The following is a 27,917-nucleotide window of genomic DNA, read 5'->3' on the forward strand; positions in this document are numbered from 1 at the left end:
TGGTTCCCATGTGTTAAGCTGTCTCTCTCGGGGGAGAAGGGGAACATAGAGCCTTGAAAAGGAACTGAGTAACTTGGGCTCCGATTAAACCCAAGCCAGTAGGTTGTTGTTCAACTGTGGATAAAACTAGCATAGGATAATCTATGCCATTATAAAATCTAATTTGTTCTTACCTGTCTTACCTGACTAAATAAAAAGGTATTTTTTTTTACAAAAATAAGAAACTGTAAAAAAAATGTAGAGATACGTTACAAGCTATGGGGAGGTGTTTTAAAGTGCTTTTACCCATGTGACCTCTACCAGAGGACTTGTTTGTTCCACTGTCCACCCACACAGGGTGTCACTGAGATATAGATCTGTCCACTTCAGAGAGACAAAACACTGGCTTCAAAGCGAGGGGATATGCACTCTGGCAACCCCAAATGTTTCTCCAGCACCGGGGACCATAACAGTCTCCACCTGCAGAACAGAGTGCTTCTCCCAATCCCCCCGCTCTGAAACTACTGACCCCCTCCCCGACCTCCTCCCTGCTCTGAAACCACTGACCTCCTCCCTGCTCTGAAACCACTAGGAGCCGCCATGGAGGCCTGGGATGAATAAGACCCAGTGCCCACGGCTGGAGCCGCCATGGAGGCCTGGGATGAATAAGACCCAGTGCCCACGGCTGGAGCCGCCATGGAGGCCTGGGATGAATAAGACCCAGTGCCCACGGCTGGAGCCGCCATGGAGGACTGGGATGAATAAGACCCAGTGCCCACGGCTGGAGCCGCCATGGAGGCCTGGGATGAATAAGACCCAGTGCCCACGGCTGGAGCCGCCATGGAGGCCTGGGATGAATAAGACCCAGTGCCCACGGCTGGAGCCGCCATGGAGGACTGGGATGAATAAGACCCAGTGCCCACGGCTGGAGCCGCCATGGAGGACTGGGATGAATAAGACCCAGTGCCCACGGCTGGAGCCGCCATGGAGGCCTGGGATGAATAAGACCCAGTGCCCACGGCTGGAGCCGCCATGGAGGACTGGGAATGCTGATGAGGCGGCGGCCTTTATATTCAGTGGCTCAGAACAAGCGCATCGAAGGGCGCACTGACTGTGGCTGTGTGGGCGATTTGTACCCCGCATGCCTACCGAGCGATTGAACATGCACCGCTTTGAAGATTAGGTGTTTGCATTATTTTGCATGTGTGACAGAAGATTAGGGGAAGTTATTCAGGCCCTGTAAACTGGGTCTGCTGGTGATACACATTTCAAATGAAATGAATGTATTGCATGTGTGTGATCAAAGAAGTAGCATTTCACTCAGACCGACGTTGTGGGAGAGTTGCCAATGGCCTACTACCCATCAGGCAGAGTTGAAAAGAAGTCTGGCTTTATGTAGCCAGGGGTTCTGTTGAGTATGGATATTAATACATCATTAAGGCCATCCAGGAACTGCTCATCTTTCTATCCAGGAAGATCCCATCTACCTGCCAAGTGCTAAAATTGGCCGAATTGTGTAACATGGAATGTAAAGAGGCCAAACCCTCCCACAGTCAGGCCAAACCCGCCCACAGTCAGGCCAAACCCGCCCACAGTCAGGCCAAACCCGCCCACAGTTGTGTGATTTCATTGACTGAAAGCAGCTTCACCAGTCATGGTTTGAGTCAGGAGACCTTCAATAGGTCAGTCTTTGCAGCATAACATGAACCTTCAGGCAAATTCCTGAGAAAGCTAGTGGGACTATAATAACAACAGACCTTGAACTTTGACCTCAGTGGAAGGCTTGAATGAGCCAATGTTAGAGGTGATGCACTTGTGCGTCTTTACCCGTGGGCAGAGTAAAACAAGTGCTTTATGTTATCTTCAAGGCCCAGACTGAACAAAACATGTTGAGGCCCAATACAACACAGCTGTTCTGTCTGTTCAAAAGGAACACCAGCTATGCAGTGGCTAATGTCAGCCTACTCACCGTCTTCGGTTTCTTGCCACACAATGCCCTCCAGGTTGACGCTAGTCCCGGGCTCGCAGGGACCAAGGCAATCGGGCTCCGTGGCCAGGGACGCGTCTGATGTGTTGGACGCCACCGAGCGTGTGCGCACCATTATCTGCTCGCACGGGGATGCGATGTTGTCGCCCACGGCGGCCAGGAGGTGGAGGGCGGGAGGGGCCGGTGTGGAGACAGGAGATTCCATCTGCAAGAGAGAAGGGGGAAGACACACATCACTTAAAAAGCTCTGTATACAGCAGCAGATACTGTGTGGGAGGGGATGCCACAGAGGAAGTGCGTCTCAACGCATGGGAGCCATCCAGGAATGCCAGTAAGGCCTTGATGTAAACTGATGCCTTGATTAGTCAAAGAGTGGTTGTTGTGTGGACTTGGCCCCTCTCTCTCCTTCCTCTCTGCTCCACCACCATGATTAGCAGACAGGAAGGCATTGAACTGCTTCAATCCCAACCACTGGCGGTCAGAGAAGGAGCGAGAGACTGGTGTTAAGCACTCTCCCTTCTCTGGTCTCATTCTCCTCTCTCCCGCTCTTCTCTTGCCACACAGATCTGACACCGCATCATCGCATGGACTGATCGTCACTAATTCAGCCAGATCTCTGACACCGCATCATCTCATGGACTGATCTTCACTAATTCAGCCAGATCTCTGACACCGCATCATCTCATGGACTGATCACTAATTCAGCCAGATCTCTGACACCGCATCATCTCATGGACTGATCACTAATTCAGCCAGATCTCTGACACCGCATCATCGCATGGACTGATCTTCACTAATTCAGCCAGATCACTGACACCGCATCATCTCATGGACGGATCACTAATTCAGCCAGATCTCTGACACCACATCATCTCATGGACTCGCTCCCCAATTCCCTCAATTAAAGACTTGGTTGTGGTGAAGGAACAGGCGGCGAGGGACAGTAATTGATTCTGAGGCACTATGACGGTACAGGGAAAAGAGACGGTGTGTGTGCGCTCAATGCATCAGAGAGAGAGAGAGAGACAGAGAGACAGAGAGACAGAGAGACAGAGAGACAGAGAGACAGAGAGACAGAGAGACAGAGAGACAGAGAGACAGAGAGACAGAGAGAGAGAGAGAGAGAGAGAGAGAGAGAGAGAGAGAGACAGAGAGAGAGAGAGAGAACAGAGAGACAGAGACAGAGAGAGAGAGAGAGAGACAGAGAGACAGAGAGAGCGATACTGGCTGATTTAAGCTCCATGGTGACACTGAGCTCAGTGCTCATTAATTCAAGGCAGTCAACATTAGAGTGCTTCAAAATGATTAGCTCTGATCTGCGTGAGGAACAGGGCACAGCCAAACACTGTGCATTAATTGGGCATAAACCACTCTCTGCTCCATTTCTTCTTCTTTATTTTTTTTATTTTTTTTGCAAATGCAGGATCCAATTAGGCTTGAGTAAATAACAATTGACATGCAGCTTATAGGCCTATTGACCGCATGAATAATGTTTAAAATACAACAATTTGCCTGCCACCACTTTTATGCATTTCCATGTAAAAGGACCATGAGAATGAACATGAGAAGTTCATAGGAGCATATTAAATTGAAAGCTAAAGAGTGCATCTTTTGGGGAAATGAAGGATAGATAAATTTTTCAACCATACTCCATCACAATTTTTTGGGCAGAAGTAAAAGGCTTTGATTTGTCGATAAACATCTACCAGAAAACATCTTAAGGTACCAGAAATACATCAAACCACAATAACGTTGACTAAACACCACAGCAAACTAATATCACATTTCATCTGAGAAATGTTTTACTTTCTGTAAGTTTAATAAACATTGCTTTCTGCCTTGTGATTCCGTTACCTAAAACCCAGATATCTTTCAGACATTTTTGTAATTTCTCTCATGAGGAGGATAACTTTACTCAACGAACTGGATGCAGTCTATCACAGTGCCATCCGTTTAGTCACTAAAGACCCATACACTACCCACCATTGCGACCTGTTCGCTCTCGTTGGTTGGCCCTCGCTTCATACTTGTCACCAAACCCACTGGCTACAGGTTATCCAAATCCACTGGCTACAGCCTAAATAAATGCTTCAGAGTTCAAGTAACAGACACATCTCAATAGTAACTGTTCAGAGGAGACTGTGTGAATCAGGCCTCCATGGTCGAATTGCTGCAGAGAAACCACTACTAAAGTGGAAGAGAAGAAGAAGAGACTTGCTTGGGTCAAAAATCACAAGCAATGGACATTAGACCGGTGGAAATCTGTCCTTTGGTCTGATGAGTCCAAAGTCTTTGATTTTTGCTTCCAACTGCTGTGTCTTTGTGAGACGCAGAGAAGGTGAACGGATGATCTCTGCATGTGTGGTTCCCACCGTGAAGCATGGAGGTGTGATGGGGCTTTGCTGGTGACAGTTTGATTTATTTAGAATTCAAGGCACACAATCAGCATGGCTACCACAGCATACTGCATCAATACGCCATCTGGTTTGTGCTTAGTGGGACTATTTGTTTTCCACAGGACAATGACCCAAAACACACCTCCAGGGTGTGTAAGGGCTATTTGTCCAAGAAGGAGAGTGATGGAGTGCTGCATCAGATGACCTAGCTTCCACAATCACCCGACCTCAACCCAATTGAGATGGTTTGAGATGAGTTGGACCGCAGAGTGAAGTTAAAGCAGCCAACAAGTGCTCAGCATATGTGGGAACTCCTTCAAGACTTTTGGAAAAGCATTCCTCATGAAGCTGGTTAACCTCACTAAGGTAGGGGGCACCATTTTCACCTCCGGATGAAAAGCACGCCCAAAGTAAACTGTCTGCTACTCAGGCCCAGAAGCTAAGATATGCATATAATTAGTCGATTTGGATAGAAAACACTCAAGTTTCTAAAACTGTTAAAATAATGTCTGAGTATAACAGAACTGAAATGGCAGGCGAAATCCTGAGAAAAATCTATCCAGGAAGTGGGATTTTTTAAATGTTTGTGGCTTTCCATTGACTGCCTATACAGATTCCATTGACTTAGGACTCAAATTGCACTTCCTATGGCTTCCACTAGATGTCAACAATCTTTAGAAATTGTTTTAGGCTTGTATTCTGAAAAATGAGTAAGACCACTGAATGAGTGGACACTGCAGTGTCCCAGAGGTTTTTCCATGCGCACGACCGAGAGCGTGCCTTTCTTGATTTCCTTTTATATTGACAAAGCTTTTGTCTGGTTGAAATATAGATTATTATGACTAAAAAACCTGTGGATTGATTATAAACATTGTTTGACATGCTTCTACGAACTTTACTGATACTTTTAGGATTTTTCGTCTGCCTGTTTCGACTACCTTTGAGTCTGTGGATTACTAAACAAAATGGAGGTTTTTGGATATAAAGAGTGTCACGAGAATTTTTATCCCAATGTTCTAACTGAACTATTTTATAGCTTTGACCAATTCCCAGAGGTTGTACGGCTCTGGTTAATGGAGAATTAGACAAAGTCCCAGTCTGCAATAGATCAATCCTTTATTCAGAGAGTGCTCTGCCCCCAAGTGCAGAGCAAACCTTTTTATACACACACAAGTTTATCATAGGCTACTTACTTCCTGCTTAGGCAGGCAGAATTTTTCCCACTATCCCCATACATAGTTCTCGTCTCATAGTTGCTCCCTGCTTGCATAGCTACAAAATAATACAATGGCCTAGTTATAATTCTAACTACACACATCATCAGATTATATTCTTATGATTCTAACGCATTTCACACAGTTACAGTTTCAGGGTGGAACACTTTAGTCATTATCTTAAACATACAAATTATTCTATCAAAGAGGGACTTTATCGAACAAAACAAACATTTGAGTAAATGGGAGTCTTGTGAGTACAACCATATGAAGATCATTGAACGTAAGTGATACACAAGTCAAAATAGCGATAAAATGTAACTCCTCTACTTGGTTGGTAACTGTTTGTAATGATTTGTCTGCTGGGCGCTGTTCTCAGATAATCGCATGGTATGCTTTCGTCGTAAAGCCTTTTTGAAAACTGACAACGGTTGGATTAACAAGAAGTTCATCTTTAAACCGATGTATAACACTAGTCTGTTTTATGAATTTTATAATGAGTATTTCTGTTTTTGAATTTGGCGCTCTGCAATTTCACTGGATGTTGGCCAGGTGGGACGCTACCGTCCCACGCCCCCGAGAGAGGTTAAGAGAATGCCAAGAGAGTGCAATGCTGTCATCAAGGCAAAGGGTGGCTACTTTGAAGAAACTCTAATATAAAATATATTTTGATTTGTTTAATACTTTTTTGGTTACTACATGATTCCATATGTGTTATTTCGTAGTTTGGGTCTTCACTATTATTCTACAATGTAGAAAATAGTAAAAAAGAAAACCCTTGAGGGAGTAGTTGTCCAAACTTTAACCCGGAACCGTGTGACAGAATGTGGCCGGAACCGTGTGACAGAATGGAGCCTGAATACCATTATTCCAGTTTGATCTGTAGGTATATTTGTGCGGAGACAATATATGTACATTATTTCTACTGTAAAATATATGAATCTTTCCAAATGGCTTTTGAAATGCGCTTGAAAGGCCATTTCTCCCTACTAGCCTCCGAAAGGTATTTGTTCACTCCCTAGGAGAGATGAGCTAGCAAATCAATGTGGAGGCGAGCTGCGGTGAGAGGGGCCTAATGACATCGTAATCACTCGGTGTCAGTTTATGATGCATGACGTGGCCAAACTGTGGCTGCAGTGTGCTGAGTGAATGGGACAGGACAGGTAATCAGCCTGCTGTCAACCTGTTCTGTTCCTGGGCCTTATGGAGACACCGTGAGCCAGCAGACAAGCCTACACAAAGAACCCTATCCTCAAAGTGAAAGCCATGTAAAGACAGACAAAACAGAACAGAACACAACTCTTCTAATGCACTTTGCTTCTCAAACCACGTTTCCAGACAGGCATTACAGAAGCTGGCTAGTCCTGCAACTTTCTGCAGAATATTATTTTCTACACTGCAGTCCGCCCATTGCTCATTCTTGATTTCTAGATCGGCTAAATGGAAAGTAAATAAAACAAGCGGGCTACAGAGGGCTAAAAGAAACTACCTGGAGAGAATTGGCCACTCTTCCTCGATCATATTTCCTTTGTAAATTGGAGGCAAGTATGATCACAAGTTGGGCTGCGACTCATTTTACAGCCTCTTTTAGATCCCTGGGAAACTAATGAGGCCGTCGTGGTAGCATGGAAACAACATTAAAAACAACAGGGTGAAGATGACAGGTTAAGTGTCCAGGAAGTGTTGAATTAAAGGGATTCCCCAGATGGCAACCACTAAGCATCAGTAGGAGAGGTATTTTGTTCACCACAAGGTCTCAGAGAGCTCCTTTAAGACGCTGGGTGCTGAGGCCTCAACAGAATCTCCTTTAAGACGCTGGGAGCTGAGGCCTCAACAGAATCTCCTTTAAGACGCTGGGTGCTGGGGCCTCAACAGAATCTCCTTTAAGACGCTGGGAGCTGAGGCCTCAACAGAATCTCCTTTAAGACGCTGGGAGCTGAGGCCTCAACAGAATCTCCTTTAAGACGCTGGGAGCTGAGACCTCAACAGAATCTCCTTTAAGACGCTGGGTGCTGGGGCCTCAACAGAATCTCCTTTAAGACGCTGGGTGCTGAGGCCTCAACAGAATCTCCTTTAAGACGCTGGGAGCTGGGGCCTCAACAGAATCTCCTTTTTAAGACGCTGGGTTCTGGGGCCTCAACAGAATCTCCTTTAAGACGCTGGGTGCTGGGGCCTCAACAGAATCTCCTTTAAGACGCTGGGTTCTGGGGCCACAACAGAATCTCCTTTAAGACGCTGGGTGCTGGGGCCTCAACAGAATCTCCTTTAAGACGCTGGGAGCTGAGGCCTCAACAGAATCTCCTTTAAGACGCTGGGTGCTGGGGCCTCAACAGAATCTCCTTTAAGACGCTGGGTGCTGGGGCCTCAACAGAATCTCCTTTAAGACGCTGGGTGCTGGGGCCTCAGAGTCTGTTGGCTGTTGGAGTGTAAATCATGTCTAAGAAATTCTATAGGGATTTTAATACTGAAGTAAATGTTCTCATGTTCACAGTGGATTAACCTAGCCAACCTCTGAACTGAAGAGTTTAAAGGTCACGAAGCCATTAACATCCTCTGTACTTTGAGAATAGTACAGTAGTAGTGTTCACTTAGGCACAGGGCTGAATGGTGAACAGAACAGACAAGCACATTTTGCATTTTTGCTTGTTCCACTTAAGTTCAAGGCAAATGTTAAGTGATCCTCTATGAGAGCATAGAGGCTGAAGGTATCAACAATGAAAGCATGGTTGGTTCCTGGTCCTTGAGTGGTTTTTTCCTTGTGAGTGGTGAGAGGCTGGAACAGTTGGGTACATCACCAACTTGAGGATCTGAGGGTGATAACGATTTAGATACTCTTGAATGATCTTACTGTCTGAATGATACGGGACTGTGAAATTCTATTCACCATGCCTGTCCAAGAATATAAAATACCATGATAAATGACCTGATACATTTAGACTACTTTCATTGATAAGTTGCTTCACGTATTGAATGACAAAGGAGAATGAAATGGAAAGGACGTCCTCCTGAACCAGAAGTGCAGGTAAACGACAAGAAATGACTAACTCTATTTCTAGGTTCCCTCATACTCCGCACAAAACAACAAACACTTCCATTCCGTGGCAGGCTGTACACACACACAGTGAAGTGCTTGTCCATTCTGGGGTTCCAAAAGCTGCATGCTGAGGAAAGGACAAAACTGATAAGATTAAACAAGTCTCTGCCTCACCAGTCAGCCAACACTGAATTGAGTAGCTTTACCCTCCCACAGGATTTACAGTCTGGTTTATAAAAACTCCCCCAAACCACAATGTTTGAGAGGTTTCTGCAGTGTCACGCGAGACCTCCCTTCAAAAACAGCCCCATGCCAATTTCTTGAGAAAGCCACAATGGCTAAGAAAGATGTTTAGCTGAGTGAAAGGATTTTGAATGGATTGGGGAGTGATGTGGAGCATACCAAGTTGCTGACAGAATGACTAAATGTATTAGATTGAGAGGAAAATCTTTGCATGGATTTTCAGTTCATCTTCTCACAGTAATTTTCCGACTGGGGATGCTGCTGCACTTTTTGCCGAACATAAACCTTGGTTTCAATTTGTTTATTGGAATTGGAATTTAGAAACTAAGCTTATGGCTATGGCAAGGATTACAAAGGGATGTACGCTGTAAATATTAACACACCTGTCTGGGTTTCTCCTCCCCATTCTATAGGCAGAAACTCAAAACAGGAACTACCTGTGCTAAAGTCTATTCAAAGCTGGTCTGACCAATCGGAATCCATGCTTCAAGACTATTTTCACGCGGACTGGTACATGTTTTGTGTTGCCTCAGAATAATATTGACGTATACACTGACACAGTGACCCAGTTCATCAGGAAGTGTACAGGGGATGTTGTTCCCACTGTGACAATTAAAACCTATCCAAACCACAAACTGTGGCAGTATTCATGCAAAACTGAAAGCGCGAACCACCGCATTTAACCATGACAAGGTGACTGGGAATATGATCGAACACAAAACAGTCCAGCTATGCCCCCCGTAAGGCAATCAAACACGTCAGTACAGCGACAAAGTGGGGTCGCATTTTAACAAAAGGCTAAGCTGTGTCTCAATATATTTCACTTGTGATTTTCATGAATAGGAATATTTATGTCCGTTGCGTTATGCTAATTAGTGTCAGTCGATGATTACGCTCCCCTCATGTGGGATGGGGAGTCACTAGAGGTTAACGGCTCAGTCACGAGACTCCAGAGAATCACAGATCATCAAGAGAAAACCAGCTCCCGGACAAGCTTTATTCCTTTTTCTCCCCAATTTCATGTTATCCAATTGGTAGTTACAGTCTTGTCCCATCGCTACAACTCCCATACGGACTCGAGAGAGGCAAAGGTCGAGAGCCATGCGTTCTCTGAAACACGACCCCTGCTTCTTGACACAATGTTTGCTTAACCCGGAAGCCAGCGGCACCAATGTGTCGGAGGAAAAACCGTACAACTGGCGACCGAGTCAACGTGCACTGCGCCCAGCCCGCCACAGGAGTCACTAGAGCGCGATGGGACAAGGACAACTGGGCCGGCCAAACCCTCCCCTAACCCGGACTACGCTGAGCCAATTGTGCACCACCTTATGGGTCTCCCGGTCACGGCCGGCTGCGACATTCTGGGATCGAACCAGGATCTGTAGTGACACAGCTAGCATTGCGATGCAGTGCCTTAGATCTCTGCACCACTCGGGAGGCCCGTGAGTAAGCGCGATAACCCTCACAAGGCTGCCGGTCCAGACAGCATCCCTTGCCGCGTCCTCAAGAATAAGTAGACCAGCTGCCGGACAGCATCCCTAGTCACGTCCTCCAGCTGGCTGGAGTGTTTACGGACCTATTCAATCACTCCCTATCCCAGTCTGCGGTCCCCACTTGCTTCAAGATGTCCACCATTGTTCCTGTACCCAAGGAAGCGAAGGTAAGTGAACTAAATGACTATCGCCCCGTAGCACTCACTTCTGTCATCTGTGACGACCCTCCCACTCTTTCTGCCAAATTCTCACTCTTTGCTCTTGTATTCCTTAGTAGGATGTGAGTGGGCAGAGCCGGGAGGGTCATCAGCGAAATGGGACACACCTGGGCTCGGGTGTGTCCCAGGATAAATGCACTTCTTCCCCATTCATTGGGGAGACTCTCTCCATGCAGACAGACAGATTTTGGTTATGTCATTTTTGTGGCTATTTGGCTTGTTTGCGTTGACACCTTTAAACACCCGTCATCACGTCTACACGCGACCACTCACTTACACTACTAATTACTGACCACACACACACACACACACACACACACACACACACACACACATTGTCAATCGTATTTACATTACTTCAGTTAATAAATATATTTAGTTATTCTTTATCTTCATGTTGTCTCCCTTTTTGTTACGGGCTTTGAGCCGGTTCGTGACACATCATGAAGTACTTTTGAGAGGCTAGTTAAGGATCATATCGCCTCCACCTTACCCGACACCCTGCAATTTGCATACTACCCAAACAGATCCACAGATGCAATCGGCATCTCACGGCCCTATCCCATCTGGACAAGAGGAATGCCTACATAAGAATGCTGTTCATTGACTGGAGCTCAGCCATCAATACGCTGCAGTGTGTTGTTAAGCTGCAGTGTCATATCAACACACCCGTCAGGGTTGTTAAGTGGCAGTGTCATATCAACACACCCTTCAGGGTTGTTACGCTGCAGTGTCATATCAGTAGATCCACCCCATGACAAAGGTTGAGTAAGTAGGATCCACCCCATGACGAAGGTTGAGTAAGTAGGATCCACCCCATGTCAAAGGTTGAGTAAGTAGGATCCACCCCATGACAAAGTACAGAAGAGTAGGCTATGCTTTCTGGAAACAACGTAGGCATACTTCTAGATTGACAGGTTGAGATATCCCAGATGGATCAACTGGCTATAAATTCATTTGAACCCCAAATTGAATCAACTGAGCTACAGTAAAAACTCATCCAGAGATACAACAGTGACAAAACACAAAAGACAAGACCCAGCATTGTTTGTCAGAGGGAACAATTAGTGTTTTGGAAAAGGGAGTAGTTAACCTAATCTTTATCTCATTTAGCAAAACGTCTGAGCTTGCCTTGGACCAGATGGGTTCTCTTTTGTGGATCGAATAACCGTATCAGAGCGGCAAAATCAGATAGTCCTCTGAAAGGAATATCAACGCAAGCTGAATCAAATCAGGCTGTTTGGACTGGAAGGCAAGCTCTGTGTTGGGGCGTCCCAGTAATGGAAGGCAAGCTCTGTGTTGTAGTGTCCCAGTAATGGAAGGCAAGCTCTGTGTTGGGGCGTCCCAGTAATGGAAGGCAAGCTCTGTGTTGGGGCGTCCCAGTAATGGAAGGCAAGCTCTGTGTTGGGGCGTCCCAGTAATGGAAGGCGAGCTCTGTGTTGTAGTGTCCCAGTAATGGAAGGCGAGCTCTGTGTTGGAGCGTCCCAGTAATGGAAGGCAAGCTCTGTGTTGGGGCGTCCCAGTAATGGAAGGCGAGCTCTGTGTTGGAGCGTCCCAGTAATGAAGGCAAGCTCTGTGTTGGAGCCTCCCAGTAATGGAAGGCAAGCTCTGTGATGGAAGGGAAGGCAAGCTCTGTGTTGGAGCGTCCCAGTAATGGAAGGCGAGCTCTGTGTTGGAGCGTCCCAGTAATGAAGGCAAGCTCTGTGTTGGAGCCTCCCAGTAATGGAAGGCAAGCTCTGTGATGGAGCGTCCCAGTAATGGAAGGCAAGCTCTGTGTTGGAGCGTCCCAGTAATGGAAGGCAAGCTCTGTGTTGGAGCGTCCCAGTAATGGAAGGCAAGCTCTGTGTTGGAGCCTCCCAGTAATGGAAGGCAAGCTCTGTGATGGAGCGTCCCAGTAATGGAAGGCAAGCTCTGTGTTGGAGCCTCCCAGTAATGGAAGGCAAGCTCTGTGTTGGAGCGTCCCAGTAATGGAAGGCAAGCTCTGTGTTGGAGCGTCCCAGTAATGGAAGGCAAGCTCTGTGTTGGAGCGTCCCAGTAATGGAAGGCAAGCTCTGTGTTGGAGCGTCCCAGTAATGGAAGGCAAGCTCTGTGTTGGAGCGTCCCAGTAATGGAAGGCGAGCTCTGTGTTGGAGCGTCCCAGTAATGAAGGCAAGCTCTGTGTTGGAGCCTCCCAGTAATGGAAGGCAAGCTCTGTGATGGAGCGTCCCAGTAATGGAAGGCAAGCTCTGTGTTGGAGCGTCCCAGTAATGGAAGGCAAGCTCTGTGTTGGAGCGTCCCAGTAATGGAAGGCGAGCTCTGTGTTGGAGCCTCCCAGTAATGGAAGGCAAGCTCTGTGTTGGAGCGTCCCAGTAATGGAAGGCAAGCTCTGTGATGGAGCGTCCCAGTAATGGAAGGCAAGCTCTGTGTTGGAGCGTCCCAGTAATGGAAGGCAAGCTCTGTGTTGGAGCGTCCCAGTAATGGAAGGCAAGCTCTGTGTTGGAGCGTCCCAGTAATGGAAGGCAAGCTCTGTGTTGGAGCGTCCCAGTAATGGAAGGCAAGCTCTGTGTTGGAGCGTCCCAGTAATGGAAGGCAAGCTCTGTGATGGAGCGTCCCAGTAATGAAGGCAAGCTCTGTGTTGGAGCGTCCCAGTAATGGAAGGCAAGCTCTGTGATGGAGCGTCCCAGTAATGGAAGGCAAGCTCTGTGTTGGAGCCTCCCAGTAATGGAAGGCAAGCTCTGTGTTGGAGCGTCCCAGTAATGGAAGGCAAGCTCTGTGTTGGAGCGTCCCAGTAATGGAAGGCAAGCTCTGTGTTGGAGCCTCCCAGTAATGGAAGGCAAGCTCTGTGATGGAGCGTCCCAGTAATGAAGGCAAGCTCTGTGATGGAGCGTCCCAGTAATGAAGGCAAGCTCTGTGATGGAGCGTCCCAGTAATTAGTCATTTGCTTACACTCAGGGACATAAATATTGGGTGTAGTTTTTCTGAATGACTGATCCTACTTAAGTGTACAATAGGATGAAAAAGAATGAAACGGCAAATCCCATAGAGACAGTAACAAGGTTATGCCATCAACTGTAATGCCTCCTGCCCTGTTGAAACTCCGCAACAAACAACTCCAGACCTCAAACACGACCCCCTGGCTTACGCAAAACATCAGTTACTACGAGGTATGTTGAGCATTGAACAGTCATCCGTATCCATTTTCAGCGTGGGTGAGGTATGAGGAATTCAATCTTAACACCAGAGAAACAAAGAACGCAAGCAAAGAAGAGGAAACGTGTGAGTTCTCAGAGGTAAGAGGATATGATTGATAAAGCAGGAAAGAAACTGCCCGTAGTCTTAGATAATTGCCACACTGCATGTTTCCACTTCAGTTCTACAATTCATTTTGATGCCAGGGAAAGTGCTTTGTGGATCGGTGGCTTCCCTGGAGTCAGGCCATCAGAGGTGACGTCACCCTTCACCTGAATGATTGAGCCGTGAGAGTCCAGAGTCCCCCTCTCTGCATCATCGGCTACCAGTCAAGCACAGTGGTTCATGGAGAACAGCAGCCATGTTCCTTATTAGAATAGTCAGTACATCTTCATGTTTACTTTAACACACAGTAGCCTAGTTTCCTGGTACAAGACAGTGGATGACAACAGCTGTGCTTGAAATAAAGCCATCCTGCAATGAAACGCTAATGTGAATATTGCCACACTGATTGTGTCCCTATGCTGCAGTTTCAATGAGGACACTACGTCTCGGGTAAGTCATTTGATCCTCTCAAGCCATGTTAGCCTACTTAGAGATTCTCTAGTACTGCATTGATTGCGGTGACTCATATGCAAAAGATAGACTTGGACCGAGTGCACAAATCACAGTACCTATAGCGAACCAATGATCCTCAGAAAACAAAAAAATGGTTATACCCCTCACATTTGAGGTGACTGAAAGCCTAGTATGACAACCTTGGATGTAGCAAGCTTCCAGAGTGCTGGACTGTTTAAGGCTGCTTGACAATATTGCAGACGCTGAAGCTTCCAGACACTGCAAGAGAACTACACAGAGAATACAAAACCTGAAGTAGACCCATTACCACCAGCTGCTAAACGGGCACTTTCGGTTTCTAGGCAACTCTGTTTCAGCTGCTAACTGTAGGCTTTTAGGACCACACTTGTAACACTCAGAAATAAAACAGAAGAGAAACTAAGCTGTGAATTCAGTCACCCATAACCATGAACAGTAAGCCAGTTGCTCATTTCATGTAAATAACATACACCATAAATATGCTCTATGCCATATGGCTCCTTTGAATGTATAGGCCTGTGCCCAGGTTCCAAGTGGATTTCTTCTCCCGGAGATTAAATGGGCTACATCAAACAAGATGGCTGATATGGTGTTCCAGGCTACTAGCCTAGATATAAAACAAAATATTACAATTCTACTTCTGACAATCTTTACAAGAACATCTCAAGGCATACCTTCAGATCATATATTTAAAGGAACTAGAATGTAGCCGAGAAGCCAAGCAAGAAAACCTAGATTAAGAAACTGTGACTATGTGAGCCAAACAGGGGAATCTGAGATAATCTGAGATAAGAAAAAATAAAAAAAGCTAAACATTTTATTTTTTTATTACCTTTATTTAACTAGGCAAGTCTGTTAAGAACAAATTCTTATTTTCAATGACGGCCTAGGAACAGTGAGTTAACTGCCTTGTTCAGGTGCAGAACAACAGATTTTTACGTTGTCGGCTCAGGGATTCAATCTTGCATCCTTTCGGTTACTAGTCTAATGCTCTAACCACTAGGCTACCTGCCGCTCCACAAATATGAGATGTGAATGTACCATGTGGGCTCCCATCAATCTAACAGTCCTTCACAATCGCTTTGGGTTGCAGCTCACCTGTTACTAAGTGGAACGAAACATAGCACTTCCTTGCAAATGAAGGAACTCTTCCTAAGCAAACAAAGACAGTGTCAACCTGACACCACCACCTACCCAATGTTGCCCAAGGCTAAAGCACAGAGGCAGGGAAGGTAAACCAGCCAGAGGAGCCACTTGAGGCAGATGTGAAGAGCTTTACCTGAAGAGACATCTGTATTCAGTGATGAAAGAACAGCAGGTGCTTCACATAGAGACACTAGATTCCTTCCTGTCCTACAAGAAGTGTGAATGAGAGTGAAGGTGACCGAGGCAGATCGAAGGCCCAAGACAGTGTGGATAAGGTAGATATTTCCGTTAGTCTTCTTCAAACATCTGCTATCTGAGCAGCTAACCGATCGCTGCAGCTGTACATAGTCTATTGGTAAATAGCCCACCCATTTTCACCTACCTCATCCCCATACTGTTTTTATTTTATTTACTTTTCTGCTCTTTTGCACACCAATATCTTTACCTGTACATGACCATCTGATCATTTATCACTCCAGTGTTAATCTGCAAAATTGTAATTATTCGCCTACCTCCTCATGCCTTTTGCACACAATGTATATAGACTCCCCTTTTTTTCTACTGTGTTATTGACTTGTTAATTGTTTACTCCATGTGTAACTCTGTGTTGTCTGTTCACACTGCTATGCTTTATCTTGGCCAGGTCGCAGTTGCAAATGAGAACTTGTTCTCAACTAGCCTACCTGGTTAAATAAAGGTGAAAAAAAAAAGTCATCACGTATCTCATCATCACACAGCATACGGAGACTAGTTTGAGGAATGGAAAAGCCTATCACCTGTCAGTGTGAGAAGCTCCTCAATTTTTGTAATTTTTTATTTAACCTTTATTTAACTAGGCAAGTCAGTTAAGAACAAATTCTTATTTACAATGACGGCATAGGAACAGTGGGTTAACTGCCTGTTCAGGGTTAGAATGATAGATATTTACCTTGTCAGCTCAGGGATTCAATCTAGCAACCTTTCGTTTACTAGGCCAACACTAACCACAAGGCTACCTGCCGCCCCAAAAAGCTGCTACTGGAGTGAGACAGGCTTTTATAAGCCCAGTCATTGCGCAACAAATATCCATTCTTAATGCAATCCTATGTTAAACTGTTTTGATGAAACATGTAAAAAGAGCACATTTTCATTTCTCAATCTCATTCACCATTGGAGTGTATAGGATATATTGAAGGTTAGGCAGGCATGCTATCTGGGAATCACACATCACTTTATAATGGGAACTTGAGGGCTTAGAATTATTTTCAACCTTCTTTTGTTGTCCAGAAACCAAAGGCACCATCCTAGTCATATTTGATTTATTTTACCTATAACTAGGCAAGTCAGTTAAGAACAAATTCTTATTTACAATGACGGCCTACTCCGGCCAAACCCGGACAACGCTGGGCCAAATTGTGCATCGCTCTATGTGACTCCCAAACCCGGACGACGCTGGGCCGACTGTGCGTCGCTCTGTGTGACTCCCAAACCCGGACGACGCTGGGCCAATGCATCGCTCTATGTGACTCCCAAACCCGGACGACGCTGGGCCGACTGTGCGTCGCTCTGTGTGACTCCCAAACCCGGACGACGCTGGGCCAATGCGTCGCTCTGTGTGACTCCCAAACCCGGACGACGCTGGGCCAATGCATCGCTCTATGTGACTCCCAAACCCGGGCGATGCTGGGCCGGCTGTGCGTCGCTCTGTGTGACTCCCAAACCCGGACGACGCTGGGCCAATGCATCGCTCTATGTGACTCCCAAACCTGGGCGATGCTGGGCCGGCTGTGCGTCGCTCTATGTGACTCCCAAACCCGGACGACGCTGGGCCAATGCATCGCTCTATGTGACTCCCAAACCCGGGCGATGCTGGGCCGACTGTGCGTCGCTCTGTGTGACTCCCAAACCCGGACGACGCTGGGCCAATGCATCGCTCTATGTGACTCCCAAACCCGGACGACGCTGGGCCAATGCATCGCTCTATGTGACTCCCAAACCCGGACGACGCTGGGCCAATGCATCGCTCTATGTGACTCCCAAACCCGGACGACGCTGGGCCAATGCATCGCTCTATGTGACTCCCAAACCCGGACGACGCTGGGCCAATGCATCGCTCTATGTGACTCCCAAACCCGGGCGATGCTGGGCCGGCTGTGCGTCGCTCTATGTGACTCCCAAACTCGGCCGGATGTGATACAGCCTGGAATGGAACCAGGTAATATCTTGCACTGAGATGCAAAGCCTTCGACCGACGCACCAAATCGGGAGCAACCCATCCTAGTTGTTGCTATTGAATTCCCCTCAGTCTGTTTCTAACAGAGAGCTTCATTCCCGTCACATACAGAACCGCTGCACTATTTCCAACTCCTACAAACTGAATTTTGGCAAATGTTTGAAAATGACTTTTTATTACCTACTTCATTAGGCCCTGTCAGACGATAGTCTTGCTATTGTTAAATGTTTTCATTAAGTCCAACCCTTATATACATGCATCATTTTCTGTTGGTCACGGTATTTCATTTTTTTTGGGGGAAAAAACATACCGTTTGTTGACCGGTTAATGAGGGCTGGTTAGTCAGCAGCAGAATGTACTGACATTTACATCCATCATTTCTACCTTTAGCAGCTCTGCGTTCAGAAAAACAGATTGTCTGCTCTAATGGAGACAAACTCACACAAAAGCTCATTTAAATCCCCACAAGCCTAACTGACAGGCACATCAAACAAACAATTGATAAAATTCTTGCAAAACATTGAAGGACCCGAAGCACAACACAGCTCAGCCTAAATCATAAACGGCACTGACGCCTCTGAGGCAGCTAGGTCAAGCAGAAGAGAGGGGGAAATTAGCAACCACTAATTTAGCACTTTCAACGTCGACAATGAAAGACTAAAACACCCAGTCTAAAAGCGGTGCCTCGTTGGGGCATCCAGACGGGCAACACATTCCTCAAGCGACTCTACTCCACCCTTATGAAAGAAAGCAGAAGAGCTTTTCATTTGTGAGTGAGTGAGTGAGTGAGTCTAAGCATCTTATCTGTAGGCGGCACAACAACCAAGATAAGGTGATGGGCTTACAGCTTACCATTCAGATGTAGGCTTCCATCAAATCAGCCGGGACTGACCATGCTGTTCCACAATAAATAACCTCCTTGGGATTGTCAAAGTATTGCAATGGCTCATCGTGAAGGCCATACTACACCTTCTACTGTGTCCAAGGGTTGAGGAAAAACTAGGCCAGACAAATAGAAAACATTACAAATATAAACTGCCATGATAACTACTTCTCTGGAAAAGACCAAGTTTGATCACGCCAATCAAACATCAATTCCAACTACGGAGGTAAAATGTGCTTGACGTTCATATCTCCCTACCTGACTCCAAAGCACCGATCTGTAGCTAAGAGAGCAAGACTTGAAATAATTCCAGTTCCATGAGGTGAGGTGACCGTCTTTCTCCCTTAGCCACAACAGCATCCTGGCAATAGACTAACTCGCACAGCTTGGGGAAAGCTCATTCTAATTTGCTAACGTAAACTCATTTTCAAGGAGGTGGACTGCAGCTGTACCTCCTCAGCTCTGAGATGTGTCTGGCTGGCTGGTTGGCTGGCTTGCACCCAGCAGGTGTTTTGGTACACTATTCTCTTGTCAAAGTTAGATCCAGCTTGACCCTGCCCCCCAAACCTCCCACTTTCCTCCGGCGCAGCTGGCTGTGCCTGGTATTGTTTGCTAGCTGTCAGGGTGGGGGGTTGGGCAGGACTGGAGTATGGTGTGGTAGGCTGGAGTCATAGGATATATTGTGAAGACTGGAAGCAGAGAAGGCCTCCTTCTTCCCTTAGTAGCAACTATGTACTGCTGCAGAACAAGGTGGTGGATGACTGCGTGGGAAATTGCCTGCAACCATTTACTCCCCCACTGCTATAAGAGAAAGAGGAAGTATTTCCCTTGCCTAGTTCGCAAGCTTGGCAGTGTGGAGTTCCATTCATTGTTCTCTGTTGTTTAACTACTAGTAGCACTATGTGATTCTGCTGCTGGGCAGCCTTGGTTATAGGGCCGGGACGATACCAGTATCTCAATACTCCTTAGTATCATGGCAAGGAAACAAAACGCAAAGTAGATTTACTCTATTTAGGGAAACAACCCTAATGCTGAAAACAAACGTAATTATGTTGTCTTCCAGAGTCACATTTATTTATTTTCCAAGCTATAGCACACAATTAACATATAGCAGGTTTTTAAAAGGACCAAAGTGTTGCTTCGGGTTTTCCATTTTGCCATGGAAAACATATTGCGATACTAATATCATTACAGCTCTTTTTCATTATCAACTAAATATTTACTGTGAATATCCAATGAATTGAGTCTGGCCTTGTTATAAGAAACACAAATGTCAATACTACCCTGACCTGTTCCAACAAAGTCCCATCTGTGTGGTGGAAAATACTGGATATTCCCTCCCCCATGCCCAGCCTCCCACTCTGACAGAAAGTCATTACAAAACAACGGCATCGATTACAATAATAAGCCACATTCTTGTCAAGGTCACCCACTCAAGCTCAGAGAGAGAGAGAGAGAGGCCGAGTCTGGGAGCAGAAATCCAGATAAGCTGTGCTGAGCCTGGAAGGATTCTGTCTCCCCGCCCTCTCTATAGTCATAAACCTTCTCACACCAAAGGGAAAAACCTGACAACAAACCAGGAAGCCGCCATCCACTGCTCAGCAGGGTGGAATCCCACCCAAACACACCCCTATCATTCCAGGACTACAAAAAGGTGATAGCCAATGTGTAGACAAGAAGCTGAAAAACATGCAAGCTTCATGGGTAATTTGCTAACGCTAGGCCTAGATTTGTTTACTCATTTGTGCATTATGCAACTATTTCATCTGCAAATAGTATGACATGATAAATCTCTTGTAGGAAATGAGTACAATTCCATAACAGAGAACTGATACAGTTGTTCGCATAGCAAATAGCGAGTAGCCTAAACATAGTCTGCTGTATTCCAGAGGTAATGTTATGAGTTCAGAAATCTCCATTGTCAAAACGCAGACCATCACAAAATCTGCGTTTTAAACATGTTCACCTGCATTTTATATATAAAGTCAATCGTTTTTTGCATCAATAGAGTGATCAGGGGAGTGGAACTATAGTTTTCCTGCAACACATTCGGCATAAAATACATACATTTTCTTCAGATGACAACAAAAGTGCAACACAAGTAAATGGGATGACAATGAAAAAGCAAGGTCTTTTTTGTTAAAACGATGCATGTCCATCATATTGCTAAATGTTTATTGTAGAAAGAATGCAGCCAGCTACATTTACTAATGTTTTGCTTGAAGTTAATCTGGCATTTTACCAGAGAAAGGTAGACTACACTGAGAAAAGTCCCAGAGAAAGGTAGACTACACTGAGAAAAGTACCAGAGAAAAGTAGACTACACTGAGAAAAGTCCCAGAGAAAGGTAGACTACACTGAGAAAAGTACCAGAGAAAGGTAGACTACACTGAGAAAAGTCCCAGAGAAAGGTAGACTACACTGAGAAAAGTCCCAGAGAAAAGTAGACTACACTGAGAAAAGTCCCAGAGAAAGGTAGACTACACTGAGAAAAGTACCAGATAAAGGTAGACTACACTGAGAAAAGTACCAGAGAAAGGTAGACTACACTGAGAAAAGTCCCAGAGAAAAGTAGACCACCAGTCAGAGTGCTGTCTGCTGATAGAATGCCGTTCTACTGAAGCACAAAATGAGTGATGACAGCAGAAATTACAATAAGCATTTTAGATCTGCATTTATAAAACGCATCCTTTCTTATGCGTTTAATTTTTTTTCAATTATTGTTGTTTATTTATTTGAAAAACGCAGAGTTCTGCATTAATGCGACCCCAGTATTTATTCAAATACGAGAACCAAACCCCCAAATTGGTCACGTCATAGTTTCTCCCCCCCCATGTTATTGGAGGCTTTCACACAACACTCGAGCCTTTATGAGGTTCTTCTTTGAAGCGAAGACTAAAGGCTAAACGCCTGAAGGGTTTTGTACGGTCAAATTACAACAATAAACGGTTGGCCTTCAAGTCACTACTGGATAGATCCTACGAGGTAGTGAACTGCTGGAACACAATAGACATTTCACTAGCCCCCATATTAAAACAAGGAAAACAAGTTGTTATGCAGCCTGTGAGATTACACCAGAGACCACAACCACAAAACTATTTAGAGAGATGTTCTGCATTTGCCTGTTTCCTTTGTGCAGATGCTACTCTGTGGGTGGTGCGTCATCCAACCACAGGAACTACAAAACTCTATCCTTCAGTTGAGCATCGATGCTTTCAGAAGTTTGGTTGCATTTCTAGACAACGGTTAAAAATAATTTGCTTTCGAAAATAAATCTGATAACAAAAATGTAATCACCCATCAACCGAAATTGCAGTCCCATAACCTTACTACATTGTGATGTAAAAATACATGTATAATTCTGGAGGCTGTTTCAGGAGCCATGGCTACAGCTACAATATTATCCACAGACATTTGTTTTTGAAAAAGCCAATGGGGTCTTCTACAGGGCAGACAGATGGGCAGATGAGCTGGGAGTGAACTACGACCTTTCATATGGGGGTTGATCCCTGTCTGCAGACAGGATAGACACGCTAACAGTCCCCTGTTCTCTCACACAGACTGCATCCTGTTTCTCTGACGAACCTCTTCTGTTGGGCGTCTCACAACGGTTCTATTGAGCCATGTCTAGGCCTCAAGCTTGATGGATGGTGATGTGCACTATACTGCAAAGAGCAGTTCCTGGGCTATGGCATTACAGGATATAGTAGAAACACACACACTGCACCAAAGGCCATAGAGCAGTGGTGTCAAACTCATTCCACAATTAAGACCTGGACAACCAGATGACGGGAGTTCCTTACTAATTAGTGACCTTAAATCATAAATCAAGTACAAGGGTGGAGTGAAAACCGGCATACACTCGGCACTCCGTGGAATGTGTTTGACACATGTGCCGTAGAGTAATGAGCAGAATCACAGTAGGTGGTAGTCTGCTGCAAGCATCATTCCATACTGATTAAACAGGCTACTGCCTACTACTAGTACTGTTCTACATGGAGGAGGTAGAAACATGGAGGAGGAAGGGAAGGGGCAGGTGGGTGTGAATTCATGTGCCAATAAAGCCACACCAAATCTGACAAACCATGTCGCTCCTAAATCTAGCCTAGTGTAATCTGCCTGTCAAGGTTTTTCAGGGAGATACTATGGACTACGGTGTAACAAACGATAAGGGCACAGCTGTGATCCCAGACGGACGCCCCCGAAATCCCCAAGACACTTTCTTAATCAGAAGACGTGCAGAGAGACGTGTGGGTCGACCACAGCGAGCAGCCACTGGTAAGGGATTACACTAAACAAATGACACCTACATGCCATTCAAATCATTAAGGAACAGTGGAGTCAGTGGGAGGTGTCAAGGAGAGAAAAATGAAGTGAATTACCCCTGAAAATACAGCTCCAACTTCCCCCTCGACAGTCCCAGAAGTCTGCACAGCCATCATAGTTTGATGACCTCGTTAGTTCCAGTGCCTAATCTGCTAATGCTCGGATAAAAAGAAAACGGGGAGGGCAGCTGCCTGCTAGAATTCCCCCCTCTACAGCTGCTGTCCACGGGCACAGCTGATACCGTCACGGCCATTGAGGTTACAGCAGGGAGCATGGTCAAACTGCATGAACCAATCTTTCAGTGAGTGAAGGGGTTGGCGCCAAGTCCTTACTGGCACAAACCTGCAAAGGGAGGAGCGAGAATTCTGTCTTGAGACCTATATCAACACTTCAACTAAAGACCGGAGTGGGTTGTGCTTCCAGTGTGCATAACAATCAACCCAATCTCTGACGTCAACAACTCCGGTTCTACTTTATTCTATCAGTACAGATGAGATATGGTCCTGTGTGGCTCAGTCGGTAGAGCATGGCGCTTGCATGCTCTTCAACGCCTATCAGTACATGAACGCCAGGAGCGTCGTGGGTTCGAAACCCATATGTAAAAGTAGTGGCCCCAGCCGACTTGTAAGTCGCTTTGGACAAAAGCGTCTGCTAAATGGGATATATTATTATATATTAGGAGGAAAACAAGCAGAGGCTATTCTCAGAGGTCAAAACCAAGAGCAGATGATCTAGCAGAGAGCATGAGGATCTGTATTATCAGGTCATCTAGCAGAGAGCATGAGGATCTGTATTATCAGGTCATCTAGCAGAGAGCATGAGGATCTGTATTATCAGGTCATCTAGCAGAGCATGAGGATCTATATTATCAGGTCATCTAGCAGAGAGCATGAGGATCTGTATTATCAGGTCATCTAGCAGAGAGCATGAGGATCTGTATTATCAGGTCATCTAGCAGAGAGCATGAGGATCTGTATTATCAGGTCATCTAGCAGAGAGCATGAGGATCTGTATTATCAGGTCATCTAGCAGAGAGCATGAGGATCTGTATTATCAGGTCATCTAGCAGAGCATGAGGATCTGTATTATCAGGTCATCTAGCAGAGAGCATGAGGATCTGTATTATCAGGTCATCTAGCAGAGAGCATGAGGATCTGTATTATCAGGTCATCTAGCAGAGAGCATGAGGATCTGTATTATCAGGTCATCTAGCAGAGAGCATGAGGATCTGTATTATCAGGTCATCTAGCAGAGCATGAGGATCTATATTATCCGTTCATCCGAAAGGTTTTTTAACACATTCCATGACTTCTCCGCTATTAGCATTAGCTATGTTAATGTTAGGAAAATGCCATAATGATTACATTTGACCCGAGTGACTAGACTTCACAGCAGGCCGTCTCATTCTCTTAAAAGACAAAGCTAATTGATATGATTAAATGCAACTTGGTTCTCCAGATGGGAGAACATAATGGTGTGTGTGAGATCAGCATAATCCAAGGACTGAGCAAGTCCCCCGCCTCTCCAATGAACTGCACCTTTATTGACCCAGGGGCTTTTCATCATCTCCCGGGCTCTGCAGAAAACACAGCATAGAAGCCATTTTGGGAGCATTATGACATTAACATTTGAGTCATTAAGCAGACGCTCCAGAGTGATATTTGCTCATACATAGGCTTTGTAAATAGGAGTGTACCGTTCTTAAATAATGCGGATAAGTAAATGCTTTGTTTGTTTAGAAAAGAACGCAGTCTAGGCCCAGCGGTAACACATTCTGGATGTCAGATCAAAGTTACCACACAGACCAAAGTCACTCAATTTGATCCTGCACATTGAGTTATCAGAGTACACATTCATGCATTCTCTATAATGTTGAAACTACGCCAGGTTTAATTTCTAAATCCCTTCAAATCGAGAAACACCACAGGGAATACTGAGAAACCAAAAATACGTAATTATCACAAATATCCCTGTAGTTTAATTAAAAATGGGCTGCTGCGTCTATGTGGCAAAGATGAAAGAATTTGGAATGAGTTGGTAGAATTCATTCCTATCGGGTCCTGGATCAGGATCCAGATCTTATGGTCAGGTTGGGGCTGGAAGAAAAAGGCATCAAGGGGAGATGGAGCAAAGAGATAAGAGTGTTTTGACAAGGAGTCTTTTCATGTCCATAACAGACAGTGTAACGACAGCTTATTCAAGGACACTCCACCGCAGTCTCCACTGAGCACATCAGCATTCATCAGAGAGCTCATCAGAGAGCTCTTCATTGGCTGGGTGACTGACGCATGTGGTACTATCGTCTGAAGAAAATAGCAGTGAGGAGGGAAAAAAATCTAACCTTGTCCTTCCCGAGAACATCAAATCCACTTGCACACAACCAAGGTTAGATGAGGAGTAAGCAGGAGATATGTTTTCTATATTTAATCTTTATTTACCTAGGCAAGTCAGTTAACAAATTCTTATTTTCAATGACGGCCTACACCGGCCAAACCCGGACGACGCTAGGACAATTATGAGCTTCCATATGGGACTCCCAATCACGAACGGTTGTGATACAGCCTGGATTCGAACCAGATGCAGTACCTTAGACCGCTGTCCCACTCGATGAGCTACATTTTCACTGATGGCATTTAGTGCTTTTCAAGTGGTAACTCATTCATAAATATTAAATGTAATTCATACAGAGATCAAGAATCTAGATCACAGGAGGTTGGTGACACCTTCATTTGGGAGGACGGGCTCGTTGTAATGGCTCGAGCGGAATGAGTAGAATGGTATCAACTACATCAAACAGGGTTTCCGTGTGTTTAATGCCATTCCATTGCTCTGTTCTAGTCAATTATGATGAGCCATCCTCCACTCAGCAGCCTCCTGTGATTTAGGAACGATATGCTGAGGATGTCTTCTGAAAACCAGACCCGCAAAAGGGTTTCTTCTCACCTCAACTGTAAAGAAATACCATTACTTACAATTTTTCCACTGGCTGCTTTATAGAATCTGCTAATGTAAATGTATCATGAAGTTTAGTATGAGATGTCAATGTTGCTTGACTAGCACTTATGAATAAAGATATATTTAAATAATAATGGATCCCTTTAATAGTTTCCTCAAACTGTTTGCCTTTCACAGAAAGACAAACATCAAATTGTACGCTGACAGAAACGAGACCACGATTCAGCTGGGCTGTGTAAACATGCTATGGCTCGTGTACGGCAATAAATATCTTGAAACTTAGCGTGCACTCCAAACTTTGTGTTTGACTAGGTTGTTTACAGTCTACGGTGAGTTTATACATCCTCCCGGTCGGTCCCTCGTAACGATATGAGTATTATGAGGTATCTATAGGCTACTTCTCTTGACATGCCTTGTTCTAATGCATTCAGCCAATTTGGCCATGATGGCAGTGTGTGTGTCAATTGAATAGATGTAAATGTCATGTAAACACCAACTGACTGGTGGACTGTGCCAAAGCCAATGGCTCCATGTCACAGGGCTTAGAACAATTTGGCAGCAACCAGTGCTGAACGGAAATAGATTTCAACAGGACTGGGACGTTAATGCTCCAATAACAATCTAATCTGGGAGCATTTGATTTGGGTGAGGATTTAGTGATTCTGTGGTGATGAGGCCTTTGTCCAAAGACCAGGATAGTATGCCCCCCCCCCTTCCCTCTCTTGGTCACACACAAGGTCTCTCCATGTTCTTCAACAACAGCTCTACTGTGCTACTCTGAAGACAAGCCTTGTAGCCATGACTACTGTGCAGCTCAGAGCTCAATCAAGCCTGTTCTCTGTCAAAAGAGCTCCCAAGACGATATCCAATCAAATTAATTCCTTTAAACCAATTAGCAGAGGCTTTAAAAAAAGGGAGAGCCTTCATAGTAAGATCATTGTACCATCCGATAAAAAAGCAAAAAACTTTTTTTGGGGGGGGGGGGTGCTTGTTGCACAGATCACACATTTACAAAACAGGCAACTGGAAACAGAACATAACGATTCAATTGTATAACAGTGTAATCTCTTCCATTTCATACTAGCAGGCCAGTGGGTTAATGTTATTACAGTTGGAACAGAGTGGGGGATGGGGGTGGTAGCTCAGGTTTCCAATATGAGCAGCAACAGTTACAGTCTCTCAGAATAAAAATCCCATACTGTGCACTGTGCAAGCTTCCCACAAATAATCATGAGTGTTAGACATTGCTCCCCAAGGACGGCCATGTTCCCTCTTTCATTTCTATCAGCAGCATCCCCTTTTGAAAGCCTTTTTAGGGTGAATTAGAAAGGCGCCGTATTCTAAGAGATGAGTGGAGAGAGAAGGGGCTGGTAATAATCCCAAGGCCCTTGTGGTCTACGTGGATTAGAATGGCAAAGAAAATCCTTTCATCGCAGATCCGCACTTCCCAGCTCCCTCGCTCACACACACGTTTTATTGACACATACACACCAGATGGAGAAATGTGTTGTTTTGTGAAATGATCTTCTGTAAAGAAAAGTCATTTTTGCCTTGTTTAAATAGATGACAGATGATTAAATTGTGTTTATAACGATAGTTAAACTACTAGATTGAAGGCAAACTGATATAAAAGACTTGCTCTATGGACTAACGTTGGTGTGGAGGCGTTTTGACAGGACCGACTCATGGTCATAACAGCACATTATATGGGCGTTATCTGCAACTGAGAAACCAGAGGAAGGAGCAGGTGGGACAAACCAAAGTCTCCCTGACAAAGTCTAGATCGCAATAATGGACCTACAATTCTTTAGGGTTACTACCGAAAAACATAAGTAACCACAATTCCCACAAATTGATAATCCTACATTATGACAGATTATCTACAGTCAAAACATTGACTGTTAAATGTACTGCATGGTGTCATGAAAGGCCCACGACCATCACTTGTTGGTCTGCGGTTGTTTGTTATCTCATTTTAGAGAGACATATTTCATCTGAGTGTGATTTCTGAGAAGACATTCTTCAAATAATTACAGAAGTGCTGCTTGAGGTAAACATGCTGCTTG

At 45.1% G+C, this 27,917-nt stretch overlaps 1 protein-coding gene across 1 annotated transcript in view; it reads right to left on the bottom strand.

Annotated features, from left to right (window-relative positions):
* LOC135555988 (zinc finger protein 609-like) overlaps positions 1 to 27,917 on the bottom strand; it is a 90,586-nt gene that overhangs the window by 25,779 nt on the left and 36,890 nt on the right. The window contains 1 exon segment of the mRNA XM_064988836.1: positions 1,949 to 2,171. Coding sequence (XP_064844908.1) covers positions 1,949 to 2,171 — 223 coding nt within the window.

The sequence above is a fragment of the Oncorhynchus masou genome, chromosome 2, assembly GCF_036934945.1.
Source record: "Oncorhynchus masou masou isolate Uvic2021 chromosome 2, UVic_Omas_1.1, whole genome shotgun sequence".
In the NCBI taxonomy this organism is placed as follows: domain Eukaryota; kingdom Metazoa; phylum Chordata; class Actinopteri; order Salmoniformes; family Salmonidae; genus Oncorhynchus; species Oncorhynchus masou.